The sequence below is a fragment of the Taudactylus pleione genome, unplaced genomic scaffold, assembly GCF_031769625.1.
Source record: "Taudactylus pleione unplaced genomic scaffold, aTauple2 ptg000230l, whole genome shotgun sequence".
Lineage (NCBI taxonomy): Eukaryota > Metazoa > Chordata > Amphibia > Anura > Myobatrachidae > Taudactylus > Taudactylus pleione.
Genome location: NW_028284632.1, coordinates 8,412,758 through 8,434,676, shown reverse-complemented (window position 1 = coordinate 8,434,676; position 21,919 = coordinate 8,412,758). Strand labels below are relative to the sequence as shown.

The window sequence follows — 21,919 nt, the reverse complement described above, 5'->3', positions numbered from 1 at the left end:
TTTGGGCGGTGTCAGGCTGATTTCACCTAAACTGACAGTACTTTTCGCCTGTATGAGTTTTGCCGAGTCCCGTTTTCACTTCCCTTGGAATTGAATATGGAGAAAAGTGGGCGTGCGCAATACTTTTCCGGACCCAAAACCAGCGATGTAGGTGGAAAGTGCACCAGTCGAAAAGTCTGGGACTTTTCGTTGGCAATTGATTATGCCCCGCTCCTAAGGGCCATGATGGGAATCAAACCCAAAAACGCAGTGCTGTGAGAGAGAGAGAGTAATGCTAACCATTACGCTATCTGTGCTGACCAAATAAGAACTAAAGACCTTGGTAAAGAACACTTCTGTCTGATTTAGCCAAAGCTTACGTGAGTACACCGTAACTATGGATCTTCCACGTACACACCCATATGTTTTTACCACAAAATACATATATAGCTGCCAAATACATATATTTGAATAGATCGAGTTATATTGGACAGGATGCGTGATGCATCGCGTTCTGGGTGCGATGCATGCAGGCGTTGGTTTCGCCGGTATGCATGAAGAAATTCACAAAAGTCAGCTTTTTCGGTAAGAGCTGCCCTTTGCGAATAATGGACTGGCGTCCTTTTGTGCGTGCGCAGAAGGACGCAAGCACGGCAGGGGGTGGTGGGAGCGATTGGATCCCTCTCGCAGCACACTGGATAGAAGCTCATACGCTTCTAGAAGGTAACGCGCAACCAAGCCCCAGAATGCATTGCATCTCGCCCACTGTGCTATACATTTCCTTTTGGCTCACATGTTTTTTGTTGTGAAATTGCTATTTTTGTGTTTTCTTTTCAGCCTGTTGTAGGGCTTCAAAAATAGCAATTTTGAATATGACGTCAATAAACCTGTGTGCCCATTGTGGTGCTGTGACCGTGGGCAGGATGTGTATAACAACAGTTAGAATGGGTGATGGACTGGATACCAGGTCATAGCTTTTGTCTCTTGCTGTGTTGTTCTTGGTCCTTATAAATCTGTGTCAGTGCAGTAGTGCGGGGGTTAACGCCCTGTGGTTCAGGATAGGGCCAGCATCTCTGTGGAGGACCCTGAGCAGATGCACTGGGAGGGGGTGAGGGGGGAAGGGCAGTATTTACATAACTGATTAAGGCCTTGAGGGGGGATTACTGGCAAGGGGGAGGGTTTGATAGCACAATAGATGCTACAAAGGGTGCAGATACTTTGCATTCCCCTAGAATGTCCTTTTATTGTAGGGGATTTCATCCAGGACTGACTTGGGCTAATAAGGAGTGTATATCTTCCTGGTAGAACCGTAAAAAAAAAAATATATATATAATTGCACCTGCACTAAACCATACTCTATCAGCATAATCTACCTACAAATTACCATACATGTGCAGTTCTTCATGCATTGTGTAAGTCATGTACACCCACCATTCCTAACAGTAAGATGAAGTTTGCTAATGAATTGTTTTTTTATTTCTTTTTCCTTTTTGGTATTGTGACTGTTTCTGATTGAGTATTTATTACTTTATGACATCCGGTAATGATGGCACGCTGGATAGACGCAGTTTCCTTGGTTACTGTTGTGTAATGCCCAGGTGACCCATGATCTGAGACAGGAGATTCCGGATTCTCATCCAGCCTAATGTTTTATTGAGTAGTAGTTCTGGCATCCTAAATATTTTTGTTGCATAAATTGGGACCTCAGTCACCTCTTTCACTGTCTCCATCTGCAGCCTCGTGTGGGTTTTATTATTATTAGAATTTTATTTTTGTTTTTTACCTTTCTGCAATGCTTCTTATTAATTATATTGTGCACATGAATTCAGGTTCTGGCATTATTGTTTTACTCTAATATATAACTGTGTTTTTCAGTAGCTATAGATTTTCTTAGGTTTTAATGCTGCTTGTTTTAATTGTAATATTTTAAATACTCATTTTGTATATTTAAGTAAACCTCTATCTGTATGTATGTAGGTGGTCTGTTGTCTTCCCTGTATAATATGCTCTTTAGAGAATTCTAGTAGAAATCATCGCTATGCTATGTATTGCATGCATCAGCAGAGGCAAGCGTTGGAGGTTTTCACAGGAGTAATCAATATGGCCGCAAACCTAGAAAATAAAATTGTACTTCCTGCATTAGTGAAACATTGATCACAATATACGTGGGGATCCTGGCCATTAAAATGGTTCAAAATACATGTAGTATGTGATTTTAATGATTTTAGTATCTTTTTATACTAATATTTTATGGGGTCGATTCAATTAGACTCCAGTTGTCGCTGATAACTGATTTCTGTTTGCACCTCCATGGGATGTGTTGAGAGACTCTCACCCCGCATAGCCACCGGAAGCCATTCTGGCAGTAGTTTGTGGTTAGTTACATAGGCCCCTATGGCTTATTTGCAGTTGCATTTACGTGCAACTTTTGCAAGAAGCCATAACAACGAATCACGCATTGTTTTACTAGTGCACTTGCACTAGACAGATAAAAGCTAATTGACGATTGGTTGTTGTAGTTCAGTACCCATTTTGCTCAAGCAATAGTCGAGTTGATGATTTTTTTTATTTATTTTTCCCCCCTTTTTATTAATTTGTTAATACATTGCATGTGTCCTAATGGTTGTTAACCTTAGCTGACTGGAACAGATGCCCTTCCACCCCAGGACACCCTGTAGTCCATAATAATAGAGGATGTTTGAACAAAGAGATGGGCTGGGCTGCTAGTCTGGTGTCTATTCTGTTTACACCTGCCTTGTTTATTTGCTTGTCCCGAGTAAGGTTCACAGATTGCAGATCAGGTTCATACGTTTGATTAAATTGGACACAAGTAATTTGCCAAAGAAATCCGTGATCATTCAGTTTTCCTTTGTGGAAAATCTTTTACGATGAGGCGCGTGGCACAGCAGATGTACAAAATTTGCACTGATACAAATGTTGGTACCTGCCACAGTATATCTGGTGTCTACTGTAATCTTACTGTAAAATGTGAAAATACTACACAAATTGCTATTTTATTATGTTAAATAACCCAGTTTTGACAACTATAGGGATGCACAGTTTGTGGATATGTTTAGTCTGGGGCTTATTTTTATTTTAAAACCGCAGGTTTCAGATTTTAGACTAAGCTAAAGAATTTTAAAATGTACCAATTGCCTCACACAGAGGGATCTTATTTTTTTAATTGAAATATAATTTTGTAGGCTAGCATGGTGGCGCAATGATTAGCTTGTTGCCTCACAGCACTAGGGCCTTGGTGTGAATCACACCCTAGGCCCAATCTGTGTGGAGTTTGTATGTGCTCCTTATGTGGGTGCTCCATTTTCTTCCCACGATCCAAAAACATTCTGGTAGGTTAATTGGATTTCTGCGAGAAACTGTTACTCTAGTATATAGGTTTGCGCACATGTGGTAGGTAATATAGGGGGGGGGGGATTAAATTAACCGTAATGGATGCAATGTGCTTCTTGCATTGTAAGTTTTCCCGTGCACCCCATAGATGTATGAGGGAAAATTTTCCATGTTGGCACTACCGTATATGGCCGATATGTACACAGCCAGGCATCGTGGCACATTGGGCTGAATTGAATTGGCCCCATAGGTTGGAAGCACCACTGGAACTTTCAGTCTATACTGGTGCCATCACATAAAGCTGACTATCACTCGTTTCTAATGAATTGATGGGCAAAGTATTAATTTGTTTCATAAACTTTTGTGTCTATTTGTAGGTGATTGGATCCACTTTCAGTTTGAGGATTTAAGATATTAAAATGTATTGAGCTTGTTCCTCAGATAGCAGTAACGCTAGTTCTTCCCTTTTAGACTCCAAGGAGTCCAACATATTTGTGTTTTAGTGTATTTGATGCTAAAAACAAATGGATGATTATTGTCATCTACCCTTGGTCTAGGGTTACAAGGTTTACCAAGTTGTGACAGGAAAAAAAATGATTTATCAGTTGCAGGGGTGCAGTGCTAGTTCTGTGTCTACATTTATCCTGGTGCCCCTAGATTTACAAGGAATTGTATGGATATTCACGCCAAGGTGGTGGCATCTGTGTGCGCAAAACGTTGCACTATGAGGGGTGGGTGCGAGCGGGGGGAATTTATGAAGTGTGGATTAAAGGCACAACCACTCATCCTCGTTGGAGAGCCAAAACCAGATTTAAATTTACAAATGTGATTTATTTATGAGGTAATGGGGGGGCACATTTAATGAGGCATCCTTTGCGAGGCATCCTTTGTTTTGCGATAGGCCTCGTAGCCTTTTCTACCAGCAAGTGCGACTTGAATTCTCCTTCACCCTCTTAGGTTCATTTATGTAGTAAACTTTATAAAATGATAGCTAGAATCTTCTAGTTGCTCTTCAGAACAATTGTCCTCTTTAGAAGGTTTGATAAATATCCTCTGTATTGACCCTGCACTTATGTGGGGTACACACCAGACCAACGCAGCAGACAACCGTCCCACCAGCCGAGCGACTGATCTGGCCAGACATAACTGGGCGGGCATTACATTTGCCCTCCCAGTTATGTCATTGTTGCTGGTTCCTGCGGTTATTTGGGTCATGCAGTCGCCTATACACAGAGGCAGATGTGCACAATATCAGATATGTCACATCTGACATGCTGCACGGCCGACGGGATATATCTGAGTGACATCGTTCAGTGCGTACACACCTACAGATGCACTGAACGATGTATCATTCATCGGGTGTACGGGCAATATATCGTGCATTGTCTACCCAGCATTAGGGCGGTATTCAATTGCTTTAGCACACCCGATCTCCCGTCTAAAGTGACAGGAGATCGTGGGGCGCTATTCAATTGATGCCCATTATCGCACTGGTCTCGCCCATTGAGGTCGGGTTTAGCCTTTTAAAACGGCTACCCCTGACCAAAGTGCTGGCCGCGATCGTGCAAAGTGCCGTTTGGGTCACACTTCACCCATTAAATGGTGCGCCGGCAGCTGATCGTGCCCGACAGGAGCAACAATTGAATAGCTCCGACGGGTGCGAACGTGGCTGGAAACCATTGAATTCCGCCCATGGAATGGGACACACTTTGCATTAACCAGTTACAGTCCTGTGCCAAGTCATGGTTGTAGATGCACTTCAGTCAATGGGGGCGATTTAAATGTATTTTTGGGCGCCCAAATGCAATGGGCTTCCAACGGAGCAATTAATTGTTGCTCTGTTTGGGCGTCCTTGCCACATGTGCACGCCCCAAAAGCACAGGGTTTAGCCACGTATAGCAGCTACCCCCGTCTAAAGCTCTGCTTTGGGCGCCCAAACAGCTGACTTCCACCCCGGACGGCTGCGGGCAGAAATGTGTGCAGCAGTGGCTATTCGTGCCCGAACAAAGCAACAATTGAACTGCTCCGTCTGGCACCCAAATAAACCCAGCTGCGGCCAAAACAATAGGCCACTAATGTATGAAAAAGTACTGAACACCCCAAAATACCACCTGTAATCTAGTCTCCTCACTGGCATTAATTAAGCTAAAGGGAGATGTACTATAGAGCCACCGTGTTTAGTCAGTTAAGCATTTCTTGATTTTAGAGGCAGTTTGAGAGTCTTGCAAGGACTGAATTGGTGGGTCGTACACGCGGGATGAATAGAATGTAAGCTCTTGCGAGCAGGGCCCTCTACCCTCTTGTGCTTCTCTTTACTTTATTTTTATCTACTCCTTACTCCCCACCAGGGCACCTAACGCTTTGTTGCTTAAGCTGTTGCTATTTGGGTGTTATGGTCGCTAATGTAGCAGTACAATACAGTGCAGGAAAAATACATGGATAATTTATACTGTCAGTTACTGGTCACTTATTTGTGTATGTACTTTGTAAGGCGCTGCGGAACACTTGTGGAGTCCATATAAATATAAATTGCAGATCTAATCCTACTGTGTGCTCCTCTTATTAATACCATGTATAAGGAAATATAAACTTGGCGTAATTTTTAAGATGCTTTTTCCTAGTGCTTAAACATTTAAGAAGTGCTAGCATTTGTGCAGATATCAATAGACCTACTACATAAATATGCGCAACTCGCGCCGTGACATCTAACTCTAGCTGTGTTAAACAATACGTTGTTTGTGCACTTTTCCACCAACCAGGATGTGTATTTTTCTCCATATCCCCCCGCCCCCCCCCTGATTTATGTGCAGATTTGGTTTTGTTCTAAATGGAGCATGTTTCACTTCGCTGCTCACCCGTCTTTATCATGCTAAAAAATCCAGCATAAGCTTTGCTACAAACAGACCATAAAAATATAGCCGTATAGACAAAAGGAAAGTTGCTTTGATTGTTTAGCAAGCACTGTTGTGAGAGGGGGGCGTCCATGGGCCTTTGTGGGCAATTGTTGGTTGTCTGCTCTAATATCAGGTGACTGCCATGTCCGCCGCCTGCTTTGAGAACAGCAGGTGTGACAGTTCCCACTGACTGACTAAAGATGATGTGATTACTTTAATTAGATAAGAGTCTTAGCTGGATTCCAATTAAACTTACCTGAGTGTTCGCTAAACTACTCAGCTGCACTTTGTTTCTCTATGGTCATTTTAAGACCTGAGGAAGCTGCAGAAAGTGCCCCACCTATAAACTCTTTTCTTCCTGATCGGCTGACCTGAATTGGGCTCAAACCGTAGCGGTTGGAGGATCCCTGACTTCACTAAGCACAGTGGCAATTTGTATAGCGATAAATGTATTATCCCCTTTGTGTAACCATGGGCATTGTATCTGACCATAGCAAACGCGTGCCTTGGTCATAATCAAATCTCTACTCGCTGTTTGTTCCAGTGTCTTTATGGGTAATATGCTAAATATGCTGTAAGAACATTTTAAGCGTCATCATTTTACTTCTAATTGTATTTTTCTGTAGATTTTGGAAAGGAAATAAAGTAACTTGTGGCACAGTTTTCCCTTTCTAAGCATGCTATAAGACGTAAGGTTATATTTAGCATTTGTGTTATAGATCAGATGGTTATGTACCTTTTTTAAACAGTCTTTACATGTAATAATCATTTATTACCAGTTATTTATATAACGCACACATATTCCGCAGCACTGTACAGAGAATATTTGTCCATTCATATCTTACAATCTACATTCCCTACCACATGTACACACACTAGGGTCAATTTTTGTTGGGAGCCAATTAACCTACCAGTATATTTTTGGAGTGTTGGAGGAAACGGAAGTACCTGGAGGAAACCCACGCAAGCGCAGGGAGAATATACAAACTCCACACAGTTAGGGCCGTAGTGGGAATTGAACTCACAACCTCAGTGCTGTGAGGCAGTAATGCTAACCATTACACCGTCTGTGCTGCCCAATCATAGCTCTTGGAGACCCCAACAAGATGGATCCATGAAGTATAGCGACGGGCTGTCATTGGTGCAACTCATGGCCCTAAATCTGTGTGTTCGGACAGCCGCATACGTGGACAAGATGGAATCTGGTTTGGTCGCTTAGCAGTTGTCTCAATCGCCAGCTCATCTTAAATTTTTAGCTGAGTATTCATGTTATGGTCCAAAGGCTTTTCCTATTCCTGCCATGTATTGTGTAGATAATGGTGATAACATCAGGTAGTGCATTGTTTGCATGAGAGAAATCTGGGTCCATATCCTTTATGGGCAGGAAAAGCACTTGACAAATACAGGTTACTTTCTATGGCAAATCGTCTTTTGTAGTGCAGAACAATTTAAGAGATCACTTTATTGCTCCCATTTGTTATACTGAGCATGTTGGCCTTTGATGGTATTGTAACACTGGTGCTAACTTGCTGATCTCAAGCTGTGTGGCCTACGGTTCAACAATTGGTGCAAGAGGTCCCCCTGCTGGTGGACTTGTGCATTTATTTAGGTTTTGTTTGCTGAGCCCGCTATGAAAGATATACAGTACATAAAATAATCGGGAAAGCTCTTGTGTTAAATAGTTTGGGTGTCCGGTTAATTGGTGGCTACTTGGATTTGCTGTAAATTTGCATTCTTTTATGAGTTTCTTTCTTGCATAATTTGCCAGCTGTATATATGATGATGGTTTTATGGCATTTTGAGCAATTGTAGTGAGCTAAATGCAGAGGGACAATTTGTTTCATACTCCAGGTAACAAAAATGATTGATCCTGCACTATAAGAAATATATATTGTATACTAAATCCTGTAAGTTATTTACATCGCAACCAGTCAGGTTCTGTATCTGTCCATGTGCATCTTAGAAAATGAAAGCAAACATTTTATTGGGTACTATATGACCATACCGCTGCTATCGATTGAGTGATACTTACTCAGCTGTCGTGATAAAATGCGTCAGACCCATACATGATCCTGTATGAATGTCTTTATTATGTGTGCGTATAGATGTGGAGTAATAACAAGTGCAAGCGGTATTTGTGTATTGTGTTCACGAACTGTTATAAACCAGATCTGTTTTCAGATTTGTGACCTTGCCAAAGCATTAGCTAAAGTATAAATGATGGCTTGCCTGCTGCTGATGAACTAGAAGTCCCAGCCTGCCTGAGTCTCAGGCATTTCGTTACTGATCGTTCCAGATCAGCTGGGCGGCCACATGTTGCCTATCTTTGCTTGTAGATAATGGAGTGTCCTCTTCTCCCCACAGAGTGCAGCAGCAGCACCAAGCCCGGTGCTCGGAAACATTCCCCCAAGCGATACAATGCCAGGAGGACCCATTCCACCTGGATTCTTCCAGGTAAGACCCCGGATCTCTAGTTCTCCTTGCACACAGCTGACCAGGACAGTGAGATATATTGGGGCTTACTCTGCAGCATGCATGCAGTCTGGAGCCGATCTTTGTAGCCAGCATTGAAGCGGGAGATAGATTGTGTGGCAGCTAGATCTGATTAGTGAGCGTACAGGTGCTGAGCCGTCCTCCCTCTGTTACTCTGCTGCTAATTATGGGACCCGCTAATCAGCAGGAATTATCAGTGGCATTAATATTTAGCAAAGCTGTTTAAACAAGTGCTTGCAAAATGGCTAATTAATTTCTTTTAATTAAGACAACAGCTCATGCTAACTAGCCGTGCTATCTCTGGCAGTGGGTTCATGAGACGCGGTACTGGGTTGGAGAGACGCGGCGGTACAGCTGCTAAGCCTGCAGGAGTGGTCTATGCACTGCCACGGAGCCTGCTCTGCTCCACCTGCGCACACACCTGTACAGGTGTACTAAAGGAACAGAATATCCGGGGGACTTCCAGTGGCCTAGTGTCCACTTAAGTTTTTGTGTGTCCTTCCCAGCAGGGTCCTCCCGGATCTCAGCCGTCCCCACACTCGCAGCCGCCTCCTCACAACCCCAACATGATGGGTCCCCACAGTCAGGTAAGTCATTAACTACTGATTATTACATGGGAAGTGATCATGGAAGATTTTGGCACGTCCATATGAGATTCATACAATCTGACGACTGTTTATGTTCAGTCATGCTCTTATATTATACATTTACCTCATCCGTAGTTGGTGGCACTACATTTTCTTTAAGGCCGCGCAGTTAGCTTCCAAATTGCGGTATGGCGCTAGTCGGCTTAATTCATCAACGCATGGGATTTTTGAGGGGATAAAAAAAAAAAGTACTTCTATTGAGTTTCACTCTTATTAATTTTTTGTATTTTTTTTTATTGCAGCCTTTTATGTCCCCTCGTTATGGTGGTGGGCCCAGGCCACACATAAGAATGGGCAGCCAGGTGAGTTGCCATCAAACTAATTATTACATGGTTTCCTCATCTCCTGAAATTAACAGTGACTTTAATATTTCTGCAAACCTGTCCCCAGTCTTGTTATCACATTTTTAGTTTTTTTTTAGTTTTTTTTTTTTTTTAACCTCTCCCCTCTGTCACTGATGTCACTTCCTCTCATGTTTTTAACACTGCTCTAATGTCACTGATGTCACTTCCTCTCATGTTTTTAACACTGCTCTAATGTCACTGATGTCACTTCCTCTCGTTTTTAACACTGCTCTAATGTCACTGATGACTCTGTACCATGTTTTACCTCTACTGTAATGTCTCTGATGTCTCTTATGCCCCAGTCATACATAAACAAGACCCGGGGAATTTGCCGGGGCAAGGATAGTTGACCTGGGTCTTGCTTATGTCTGAAAAGGTCTGACCAGTGTTGACAGTCCCGGGTACGCGACCCTGCAATTGACCAGGGTTATGTCCGGGGCCTGCAACCCTTGTCCCTGCTTATGTCTGAAAGGCATGACCCAGGTCTTGATAAGGACGGCGGCACAGTAGCATTTGGAGATGGCCTAATTTCCAAGCGTAAGCTTTTTAGATGGAAGACCCGGGTCCGGTGGGAAGGGTGATGACCCGGGTTCATCACCCAGGTGTGAAAGGGAGGGGGGGGTGTATGTACTGAAACCCCGGCTTCAACCCATGTCCAGGGTCCGATCCGGTGTAAAGCTGGGGTTTATATCTGAAAGGGGTATTATGCTGTGTTTTACTTCCTCTCTGATATCTGTTATTTTAGCCACCAGGTGGCGTCCCAGGAGCACAGCCTTTGTTACCAAATTCCATGGACCCGACGCGACAAGGTAAGCTCACGCCAGGCTGCAGTGCTGCTGTGTCACCATTCACTCAGAATATCTTTATAAATTTGTCTCTTTATCGTTAAGGGCACCCGGGCATGGGAGGACCCATGCAGAGGATGAATCCTCCTAGACAAATGGGCCCCATGGGTCCTGGACCTCAGGTGAGGACAGTGTTTGGTAATTAACCACATCATCCTTTCTTGTCCTCCCCTTCGTTAACAGCGTTGCTTAATTGTGTGCTTAGCTGAGGCTCTTTGTTTAGTATTAACAAACTAGCTGCATGTTGCTCATTAAATGTAAGCTACTGGCACCTGTATGCCGATGAAGCAGAGGAGGACTATTGGGCTACAGTCTTGTAGTGTGGAAGGGAATAATTTAGAGTAGAAGAGAATTAAAGGCATGTTTAGGGTCTCTTTCTTCTACTAACGCATAGATTACATGTCTGCAGTAACTGTAGGCTATAAATATATAGACGTTCCTTATCTGTCAAATCGCAGTAACAATGTTAATCCGTCAAATCTTAGGGGTAAATCTACTAAAGTGAGTTTTTAGAAGTAAGGATGTTGACCTTAGCAACCAATCAGATGTTGGCTATTATCTTCTAGAAGGTGCTAATTAAATTTTAAGTAGAATCTGATTGGTTGCTATGGGCAACATTTCCACTTCTAAAAACTCTCACTATAGTAAATATACCCCTTAATATGCAGCTTAATTTTAAGCTGATACAGTTACAGATTCCAGGTCTTCATGCCACATTGGTTAATACTTGAAGGGGGCGATTCAATTGTTTTGCGCGGGGGGCTGGGCGTCTATACGCATAAGCATCGGACAGAGCAATTAAATTGTTTCTCAGTTCAGGTACCCATTAGTATTTAACACGCCTAAAAGCATCGGGTTTAGCAGCTTTGTGGTTGGGGCGCCCGAACCACCGTTGGGGCGCCCAAACCACCAGACTTGGCACACATGTCTGCCCGCCCCTCAGGAGGCTGTGGGAAATGTCCCCATGGCTTCAGATGTCCGTACGGGGCAATAATTGAACTGCTCCATCAGGCGCCCAATCGTATAGACTCTTAACGGGGGGCTCACAAAACAGTTGAATCGCCACTCAAAAAATGCATTGTATAAATGGATTCTATTTGTGCAGTTCACATCTTTCAATTAGAAAATCCTATCACTGAGTGTACGTATAACAATGACACAAACAAGCCAGAGACTTTAGGTATAATAAACACAAGCGTGTGAATGTGGTATTACGGAGCGTAGGCTTTGATAACTATAGCCTTGTGATTGACAAGTGACCTCTGGAATAATGTTAATAAGTAATGTGAGTGTAATGACAGACAGCACACCCTTTTGGGGTTTGCCAGACTCATTTTCTGACCCTGAAATTCTTGATGATATTAATTCAGTTATCTTTAATGATCATGGCGCGGAGCAATTCAAGAACTAATTTATTCTACTTCAACAATCAAACTGCTGTTTACTTAATTAGCAGTCAGTAATTGTGCGATTGCTGGGTGGCGTCTTATTCTGTATCACTAACCCTCTCGTTTTCTTCTTTCCTTCCTTTCCGGATGTCCTCGTTACCGTAGTCTGATCCTTGGTTATCGTTGCAGAATTATGGAAGTGGCATGAGACCACCACCCAATTCATTAGGTCCTGGCATGAACATGTAAGTAAATCGGTCTCTGAAACACGGGTGGAAGGGGAGGTGGGGGGTGGGTTGTATATTTAGGATTATTTTTTTTTAATATACTCCTACTGTTTGTATTAGGGGTCCTGGAGCAGGCAGGCCGTGGCCAAACCCCAATAGTGCGAACTCGGTAAGTGGGTTAATGGCGCAAGTATAAATGTCTACTTTGTAACATTCGCTACTTCTTGTTTGTATCCTAGAATTCCCGCAAAGTTGCACTTGACGTGCATTCTTGTATTTTAATATTGTTGCTAGAATAAAATTTCTAAGGGTGGGTACACATTAGGCAACACCCCCGATTGGACGGGCGGTACATACTGCACGATCCGGTGACCGCCCCTCCCGCCGGCATGTCGTTCACTGGCACCCTTGAACTTGGCCGACGAAGGAACGACCCCGATGTCGGGCAGCGGCCGCGCATAGTGGGTACACACTAAACACGATGTGCCTGATCCGCAGGATTGGTTGACACATCGTCTCGTGTACCAGGCTTAAGAAAGAATTGGAGGTCATTATTTACCTTGGTGTAGATGGTATTGCTTATAATATAATATCATTAATTTTGAAACGTTATTTTGTTTTGCAGTGGAGAATGAGCTTATTATATCTTAGCAGTATGTTTTATACTGGTTGCAGGAGCTATATTTGCTTGATATTCAAAATAGCGGCTTATCTTCAGAAGTGATGTGAAATAAAATGTTTTACCCCTCCCCAATAGAGCGCGGTTTCAACTTTTAGCATAAGCTGCTCATTTTCTTATTTATCCCGAGTTGTTCTAAAGAAAAGGCATTATTAAATGTAATCTTATTTTAAGCCACTATGAAAAGGTAATTGCCTCACGACATGTTGCAATCTGCTTATTTTGTACACAGATTCCATATTCTTCGTCTTCACCCGGCACTTACGTGGTAAGTTTTTGGAGGGAATGTAAAATACTCTGGGGTACTAGAATCAGGCGTGCTAAATGCTAATGACGCACAGGACTGTACTGAAGTGGTTTAAATCACAGGTTCTCAGGACCTCCGACAGTGCATGTTTTCCAGGTCTCCTCACAGAATCACAAGTGATATAATTTGCTCCACCTGTGGATCTTTTAAAACGTGTCGTTGGTTAATGAATGCACCTGCTGGGTGACCTTGAAAACATGACCTGTTAGGGGTCCTGAGGACTGAGTTTGAGATCCAGTGGGTTAAACTAATTTAAGCTTGGCACAGATTCATAAATTCTGTACTTTACGGGTTACCAAAACTATTTTATTTTTGAGTTTAGGTATTGTTAAATTAGTAGAACTTCACTACATTTTACTCACATTTTTAAATTCACTTGGAGAAGTGTTACATCTATTGTGCCCCTAATGTGTGATTGCAGAGGGTGTTTTATAAAAAGGGCTTTTAGGGGGGTTAATGAACTTTATTTCCATTTTGTGCCGCAATTAAATTTGCAAGATGAAAACCGTGGCCGAGGCTCCTAATCTACCACAGAGAGCTTTTATATAGAACTCCCAAACACCAGTTTAACATGACTATACCACTAGAGACTGTAGTGCGACTGTAGGTTCATGTTTCCAGTTAATGTACATCTGCAACTAAAGCTGGGTACACACTGCACGATATATATTGCTTGTACAACTGACGAATGAGATATTGTTCAGTGCATCTGGCCGTGTGTACACCCAATATGTCTGTGAACGATGTATACAGTCAGGTGCATAAATATTGGGACATTGACAGAATTTTCATATTTTGGCCTCTATTCACCACCACAATGGCTTTGAAATGAAACAAACAAGATGTGCTTTAACTGCAGACTTTCAGATTTAATTTGAGGGTAATTACATCCAAATCAGGTGAACGGTGTAGGAATTACAACGGTTTCTATATGTGCCTCCCACTTTTTAAGGGGCCAAAAGTAATGGGACAAACTAAACAATCCTAAATCTAACTTTCACTTTTTAATACTTTGTTGCAAATCCTTTGCAGGCAATTACAGCCTGAAGTCTGGAACGCATAGACATCACCAGACGCTGGGTTTCATCCCTGGTGATGCTCTGCCAGGCCTCTACTGCAAATGTCTTCAGTTCCTGCTTGTTCTTGGGGCATTTTCCCTTCAGTTTTGTCCTCATCAAGTGAAATGCATGCTCAATCAGATTCAGGTCAGGGGATTGACTTGGCCATTGCATAACATTCCACTTTTTAGACTTAAACTCTTTGGTTGCTTTTGCAGTATGCTTCGGGTCATTGTCCATCTGCACTGTGAAACTCCGTCCAATGAGTCCTGAAGCATTTGACTGAATATGAGCATATAATATTGCCCGAAACACTTCAGAATTAATTCTGCTGCTTTTGTCAGCAGTCACATCATCAATAAATACAAGGGAACCCGTTCCATTGGCAGCCATACATGCCCACGCCATGACACTACCACCACCATGCTTCACTGATGAGGTGGTATGTTTTGGATCATGAGCAGTTCCTTTCCTTCTCCATACTCTTCCCATCACTCTGGTACAAGTTGATCTTTGTCTCAAACAGTTGATTTGGCCAAACCTAATGTTTTTGCTATCTCTCTGATGGGTTTGTTTTGATTTTTCAGCCTAATGATGGCTTGCATCACTGATAGTGACAGCTCTTTGGATCTCATATTGAGTCGACAGCAACTGATTCCAAATGCAAATGTCACACCTAGAAACAACTCCAGACCTTTTACCTGCTTAATTGATAATGAAATAACGAGGGAATAGCCCACACCTGTCCATGAAATAGCTTTTGAGTTGATAGTCCCATTACTTTTGGCCCCTTAAAAAGTGGGAGGCACATATAGAAACCATTGTAATTCCTACACCGATCACCTGATTTGGATGTAATTACCCTCAAATTAAATCTGAAAGTCTGCAGTTAAAGCACATCTTGTTTGTTTCATTTCAAAGCCATTGTGGTGGTGAATAGAGGCCAAAATATGAAAATTCTGTCAATTTCCCAATATTTATGCACCTGACTGTAGGAAGAAGCGATTTATCTGGAAGATTTATTGTTCATATCTGCTCATGTATACACACCACTGGACAGCCTGGCTACAGGAACCAGCGACAATGACATCACAGCCGGTTCCTGTGGCCAGACATATCGCGGTGCCAATTAGCAAGTGTGTAGATTTACCAAAATTGTCCGCTTTCTGCTGGTCCAGCGGCCAAGTGTGTACTCTGCATAAGGTAGCTTCTCTGTAATCCGCATAAACGTAGCTTTTTTTTGTCTATAGGAATTGTAACTTTTTATAGTAAAACAATAAATGTAAGGTGATCAGTGGGACGTTTGCTGTCTGGAACATAAGAGATGCCATAATATATTCTTTTATGACAACTAGGAAACAGATTGTTGTACCATTTACAAACCAAAACCTGTTCTTTGCGTACAGGGGCCCCCTGGTGGCGGAGGACCACCAGGAACACCAATCATGCCCAGTCCTGCAGGTATGTAGTAACAGTGTACAGTGTTTTATATTGTGTTATGTAAGCTATTAATATGCTGACTACACTGCTGAGCTTCATGAAGACCTAACCAAAAGGTTAGGTCCAGTATATCTGCACTCAGTGATACTATATTTTGTAGGGTTTGAGCAAATTCAATATTTAGCAGTTTAGCTGGCGACTGGTGTTCTTGCTAATTGTTCTGACAGAGACTGCTTTGTTATTGCGTCTCAGCCAGCAGCATGTATAGGTTTTAAATGTTAATATAGTGGCTTTGTGCAGTGGAACGCTATCCGCTCAGAATGTCGACAGGTTCTGAATATTGACACCACAATGTTGACAGGTTCAGAATGTCGACATCTGGTCATAATGGTTAAAAATGTGCACATTTTCATAATGTGAACAGTCACATTTTGTATTTAATTGTGTTATTCAAAAATAATTTGGCTTAGTCAAAAAATATGCAAACAAACCCGTGTCGACATGTTATATTAACATTTCCACCATGTCGACACATTGCTTGTCAACCTATGTCCATTTCGACATTTTGAATGCTGACTTATGTTTTACCCCGTTAAACAGCTAATATATGATTTTATCTTATTTTACAGAGTCAACAAATTCAAGCGACAATATTTACACAATGATAAATCCCGGTCCTCCTACAGGGAACCGTTCAAACGTGAGTGGGTGCTTTGATGTGAGACCTGACTGTATATGAAGGACTGCATGATATTCCTGAACTGTGATTGGACTGAGGTTTTAAAAGCCAGGCTTGCGGTTTTGCGGGTCACTTTGTATTCTTCTATTGAACACTTCACATCTGGATTGGACAAAGAAAATATTATAATCCTTCTGTGATCAGTATCCAGTAACCTTTTTATTAGCTGTCATTATTCCTTCTTGCGGCATGTGTGGGGATAATGTTAGGGCATTAGAACAGTATGTGTGTTAGCCAGTCCCAGCTGACAAAGTAACTGGCAGCCGGTGTTGTGAGTATAAACCTGACCAGTGATGATGCTGGCAGCAGCCTATAGCTGGCGTACACTTCCTGCATCCAGTATATGGGTCGGACGCCCGCTTGTACACGCATGCATATGTGCATGATCTACGACAACTTCCACGCTGCATGGCTGACGCTAAATATCTGACGACATCGTTCACAGATAAATCGTGCATACACACCCGCAGATGACCTGAACGATATATCGTTGTGTCGGCTGTACGAACGAATAATATATATCGTGCAGTGTGTACCCAGCATTAGAATGGGACCCACTTTGCATCGACCAGTTACACTTCTGTGCTTAATCATGGTGTAGGTGCACTTCATTCAATGCATTAAAAAGCGCTGAACACCCCAAAATACCACCTGTAATAAATCTAGTCCCCTCGCTGCCATTAAGATAAACTGAGCAGTACTGTAAAATAAAAACATTTGAAATGGGCCTTTTTTTTTTTAAATGGGACTTGCCAACATTGAAATGGGCCTTTTTTTTAAATGGGAAGTGCCAATATTGAGATGGGCCTTTTTTTTTAATTGGGATGTGCCAACATTGATTGAAACCCACAAACGCTGACAAACTGCAGAAATTTATTTATTACCAGTTATTTATATAGCGCACACATATTCCGCAGCGCTTTACAGAGAATATTTGCCCATTCACATCAGTCCCTGGCCCAGTGGAGCCTTACAATATATATTCCCTATCACATGCTCACACACACTAGGGTTCATTTTTTGTTGGGAGCCAATTAACCTACCAGTATATTTCTTGGAGTGTGGGAGGAAACCGGAGCACCCGGAGGAAACCTGCGCAAGCACAGGGAGAATATACAAACTCCGCACAGATAGGGCCGTGGTGGGAATCCAACCCATGACCTCAGTGCTGTGAGGCAGTAATGCTAACCATTACACCGTCTGTGCTGCCCAGTAATGGCTGATCGGGGACTGGATCCGCTGGGTCTTACCGCTTCAGCGGAAGCTACTGGATCTTGACCCAGCAACATGCATGGGCATGGTGATAATTAGCTGCCAGGTGCTGATGCTGCTCCAGAGATCGGTCGCAAGCTCTGGTCTCCGTTGCATGCACACCTGCATATTGATCGGTGGTCGGGTCTCCTGAATTTAATCATGTTTTAAAAATAATTTGACCTGGCCAGACAACCGGGATCGACTGAATGCATCAGTTTTTTGAGAGCACACACTTGTCCAGTGTCGGACCAACTGTTCGGTCGGGGGTTGTATTGACTGCAGATTGGACCCATCTTTAAGGAGAGTCTATTAGAACAGCGTATCGGCCAATTAGAGATGTGTACTGACAGTCTGTAACCTAAAGAATGATTCAACTTTATTTACACTGTTAATGAAATCAGGGGACGTGTGATTAATGCGTAAAGGAATTGGTCACTGACTGACATCTGTTTTTTATTGTTTGCTACAGTTCCCAATGGGCCCTGGTTCAGATGGACCTATGGGAGGAATGGGCGGGATGGAACCTCATCATATGAACGGGTCATTAGGTATGTGACAAAGGCTTAACAATTTTTGATCTTCATTAACAATTTTATGACATTTTGTTTTTCTTTTACAACGAAATCACAAATGTTTTCTTTTTTTTTTTTTTTTTCTCCCTTGTTTAGGGTCTGGTGACATGGACGGACTTCCTAAGGTGAGGTTCTGCACATTTTATCCCTCTTTACTGTTCTGTGGCCAAGAGGCTAAACAATCGTTGTCTGCATCCCGGCTGGGTTAGGATACCGATACTTGTTGGTCGGTAACCTAGCCCTCCGTCCCCGGTGCCTAAACCTAACCCTCCCCCTAACCATGCTACTTACCTTCGGGATGCCTGTGCCCGGATTCTGACAGGTGTCAGGATTCCGTCACTGGCATTCTGACCACCGGAATCCCCTGCGTCTGTGTTATGACCGCATCCCATTTCGGTGTATGCAGTATTAATAAGCCATTGCTGGACGGGTTTGAAAATAAAAGCAACAAAATAACATACTGGTCGGAGTAAATATTCCGTAGTCATGGAAACAGATTTACTCTCCACTAATAAGTTTTTTTTTTTTTTTTTTTTTTTGAATGTTCTTCAGTAACTTTCTTACATAAACATGGTTTCTCCCCCGATGTAGACCATACAGACTTTATATAGAGACTAATAGAGTGAAACAGGAGCGCAGTGTTGGAACAGTGAATTGCCCCATAGCACAATTTAAATAGAGACTTGAAGAGTGATGCTCTGTATAATCCCAGGAACCTCGCTCCACTTAGTGGGCAGAATAGGTGCATTGAAGTTGGGTTCTGGGGCAGTGCTGTCACCCCCTCTCCACTGTCTATCAGCCACTAAATAAGAGAGTGCTCTGACCAATGCGTTTTCTATTTACACCAGTGAATTGGAGTCTCATGCTGAATCATAAATGTTGTTTGTTCCCCTTTCCAGAATTCCCCAAATAACATAAGTGGCATTAGTAATCCTCCGGGAACACCGCGAGATGATGGAGAGTTAGGAGGAAACTTTCTTCATTCCTTCCAAAATGACAATGTGAGTATTCTGTGCCCACACTCTTTCATACCAGTCATTATTTCTTGTTCTTTACATTTTATAAGTTTTAACTGTAGCAAAGTTTGTCCTATAATGTCTCTGTAATAATAATACTATAATAGTAATACATTTGAGGTCCATCGGCTGATCTTTCCATCTGCTGCTGTCATTAGTTTGGAGACTTACACGCATCCTGTGCTGGGTGCTAATGATCCATCCGAAAAACCAGCTTTCGCGCCTAATGACACGCCCATGAGATATTCTTGTTCTGTGCCTTCACACGGTAACCACCCAATTGTCAACAAAGAACACCCGTTTCATGGAAAGAGAGATCCGACTCTGTCCACACTTTCGGTCTTCGTGTGTATGCGTGGTATAGAGCGTGCGCAGTCAGTTTGCTTTCTGTGCTATATGCAGTTTGCTTATATCCACGAGATCCATCCGCATTTGGACTTGCGTCTATCAGAATCGGGCAAAGCAGCCACCAGACTCTGGCATTCAAAAGGAATGCAATATCTGTATCATGAATAATTCATATCCGGTCACATGCCACAATGTCAGCAGTAGAATGCCGACATTTTCACAATGTTGACATTCTCAGAATGCCAACGGTTAGGCACTAAGGGGTAGATTAGGGGTAAAATACTCGCCAGAGCACCGCTCCGTCAGATGTTTAAACCGGAGGTGCTGGTCATATAGCCAGTGGGGCTCGGAAAATGGCGGTAGAGGTGCAGCTGCCGCCTGGGGCAGGTAAGTGACCGCTGGACTGCCAGGGACATTAGATCGACATTCTATCATGTCGTCCGAGCAGACATAATGAATGTTTACATGGTCACTTTCAACATGTTAAGCAAGTCAACATTTCAACCATGTTGTGATTCTCATGTCAACCTGATGCATGTCAACTTGAGAACTGTCAACCTAACATACCACACCCCTATATCAGTCTGCAACATGTAAAATAGACTTTTGATAACCTTTGGAAATTTTTCTTTCTCTTTCAGTACTCTCCCAGCATGACTATGAGTGTGTGACAACAGGGGCAATATTCCTCTCGGCTGCTGCTAGAATGGTCACAGTGATGGGATAAGAGAATTGTGCACGGAGCTGTGAAAATGAATGGAACAGCTCCCCTCAGTTCAGTTTCATGCAATAAAAAGCACCAAACTTTTTATTCCATCAAACACAGTACAAAAACTGTCAAGACAAGAAAATCCTTCTCCGAGGATGTGTAACTGTACAGAAACTTTTTCTTTTTTTTTGCAAGAGAAGGAAATTTCAAGTTATGAATCCGATTGCAATTTTTTTTTTTTTCCCCCAATGTTCTATGTCTGTGACGTGATATTCAAGGAGAATAGCTGAAATAGGAAACTTCATGTGTCTTTAGTTGTTAGCCTTTTTTTTTTTTGGAATGAACTGAGATTTTTATTTACCCACTTCCCTACCAAAGGGTTTTTTGTTTTTGTTTTTTTTCATACAATCCAAAATCACCTCCAAAAAAGACTATTTTTTTTTTCTCAAAGTTCTCCACTGTGCAGACTCTCTGGTCGGAACTGCATCCTTCTCTTTACCTCATACAATACAACACTTGATATTTGTTTAAACACCTAAGACTATATAGATATATATGATATATTTTTCTTTTTACCTCTACAAGAGTGATAATTAACTAGGAACTCCCAGAATCAAGAGGAAGCGCTCACTGCAGAAAGGGATGGGTAATAAGACTATGCAGCCTGCAGTTTAGAAGTTTGTGGCCTCGTCTTTTATTAACTGGTTTTAAACTACAGACTTTGGTTGCTTAAGAATTTTAATAAAAGGTGATACAGTGGGAAGCAGACCAGCAGGCACTAGAAAAACACTCCTTCAAAGACAACGTTTTCTGAACTACCACTGCTTGGTCTGGGTTTTTTTTTTTTTTTTTTAATATAATTATTATTGTATCAATGTCAGCCCAGAACAACGTCAGCTGATATTAAACACTGTATTTTTTATTTTATTTTTGTATTTTTTATTTTTATTTCCCTCCGTCTAATTGAAAATGAGACGCTTTCATAGCACCTACACCTAGTTTTGCTCAACATTTGCTTATTAAAAGGGACAGTTGTGTAGGATGTTGAGTTTCTGATCAAAAATATTGTCAGGTGTTCCAGGTTTTTTTTTTTGTTTTTTTTGTTTTTTCATTTATCAGGAGTGACTGAAGGAGGGAACCACAGCAGCTCCTCTCAGGACATTGTTACAAGAGAAATTCCTTGTGTATTTGAAAAGGGATAGTTAAATTATTGTCTCTTGGTATGGGACAGCTTGGAATGATATGGTTAACTTTTCCGCCTCCATGCTGTAATAAATTTAATAAACTCAAAAATATGCGACCGTTCTTTTTTTTTTTTTTTTGGATCACTGTTTTCACCGTAAAGATCTGCACTGTAAAACATTAAAAATATAAAAATACAGAATGGCAACTGGGAAGTAACAGAACTGCTTACATTTTGTCTTCATGTACAGTTTTTGGACCTAATAGCCAGTTATGTGGTTAATGAGCCAATTTTTCCCCCAAAAAAGCCGCTCAGTCATTTTTTTATTTTTTTTTTTACACTTTATTTTAATTTAGAGTGTATTTTTAAAGATGTACTGTAACAGTTTTTAAAAAAAAAAAAAAAAAGATAGATGCAGTACTCAGGTCTTTGAAAAATATCACTCA

General features: G+C 42.0%; 1 protein-coding gene across 4 annotated transcripts in view; it reads left to right on the top strand.

The window, feature by feature from the left end:
* The window catches only part of SSBP3 (single stranded DNA binding protein 3), a 48,276-nt gene extending 26,693 nt beyond the window's left edge, over positions 1-21,583 (top strand). The window contains exons 5-18 of one of the 4 annotated variants that reach the window (XM_088479326.1): positions 8,589-8,678; positions 9,227-9,304; positions 9,607-9,666; positions 10,454-10,517; positions 10,599-10,675; positions 12,107-12,186; positions 12,289-12,337; positions 13,080-13,115; positions 15,619-15,673; positions 16,282-16,352; positions 18,115-18,193; positions 18,314-18,342; positions 19,117-19,218; positions 20,223-21,583. In XM_088479326.1, coding sequence (XP_088335452.1) covers positions 8,589-8,678; positions 9,227-9,304; positions 9,607-9,666; positions 10,454-10,517; positions 10,599-10,675; positions 12,107-12,186; positions 12,289-12,337; positions 13,080-13,115; positions 15,619-15,673; positions 16,282-16,352; positions 18,115-18,193; positions 18,314-18,342; positions 19,117-19,218; positions 20,223-20,252 — 900 coding nt within the window. In that variant the 3' untranslated portion in view covers positions 20,253-21,583. Of the gene's footprint in view, positions 1-8,588; positions 8,679-9,223; positions 9,305-9,606; positions 9,667-10,453; positions 10,518-10,598; positions 10,676-12,106; positions 12,187-12,288; positions 12,338-13,079; positions 13,116-15,567; positions 15,674-16,281; positions 16,353-18,114; positions 18,194-18,313; positions 18,343-19,116; positions 19,219-20,222 lie in introns of all 4 variants that reach the window. The other 3 variants (XM_088479324.1, XM_088479325.1, XM_088479323.1) reach the window with 3 other exon arrangements.
* The last annotated feature ends 336 nt before the right edge of the window (positions 21,584-21,919 follow it).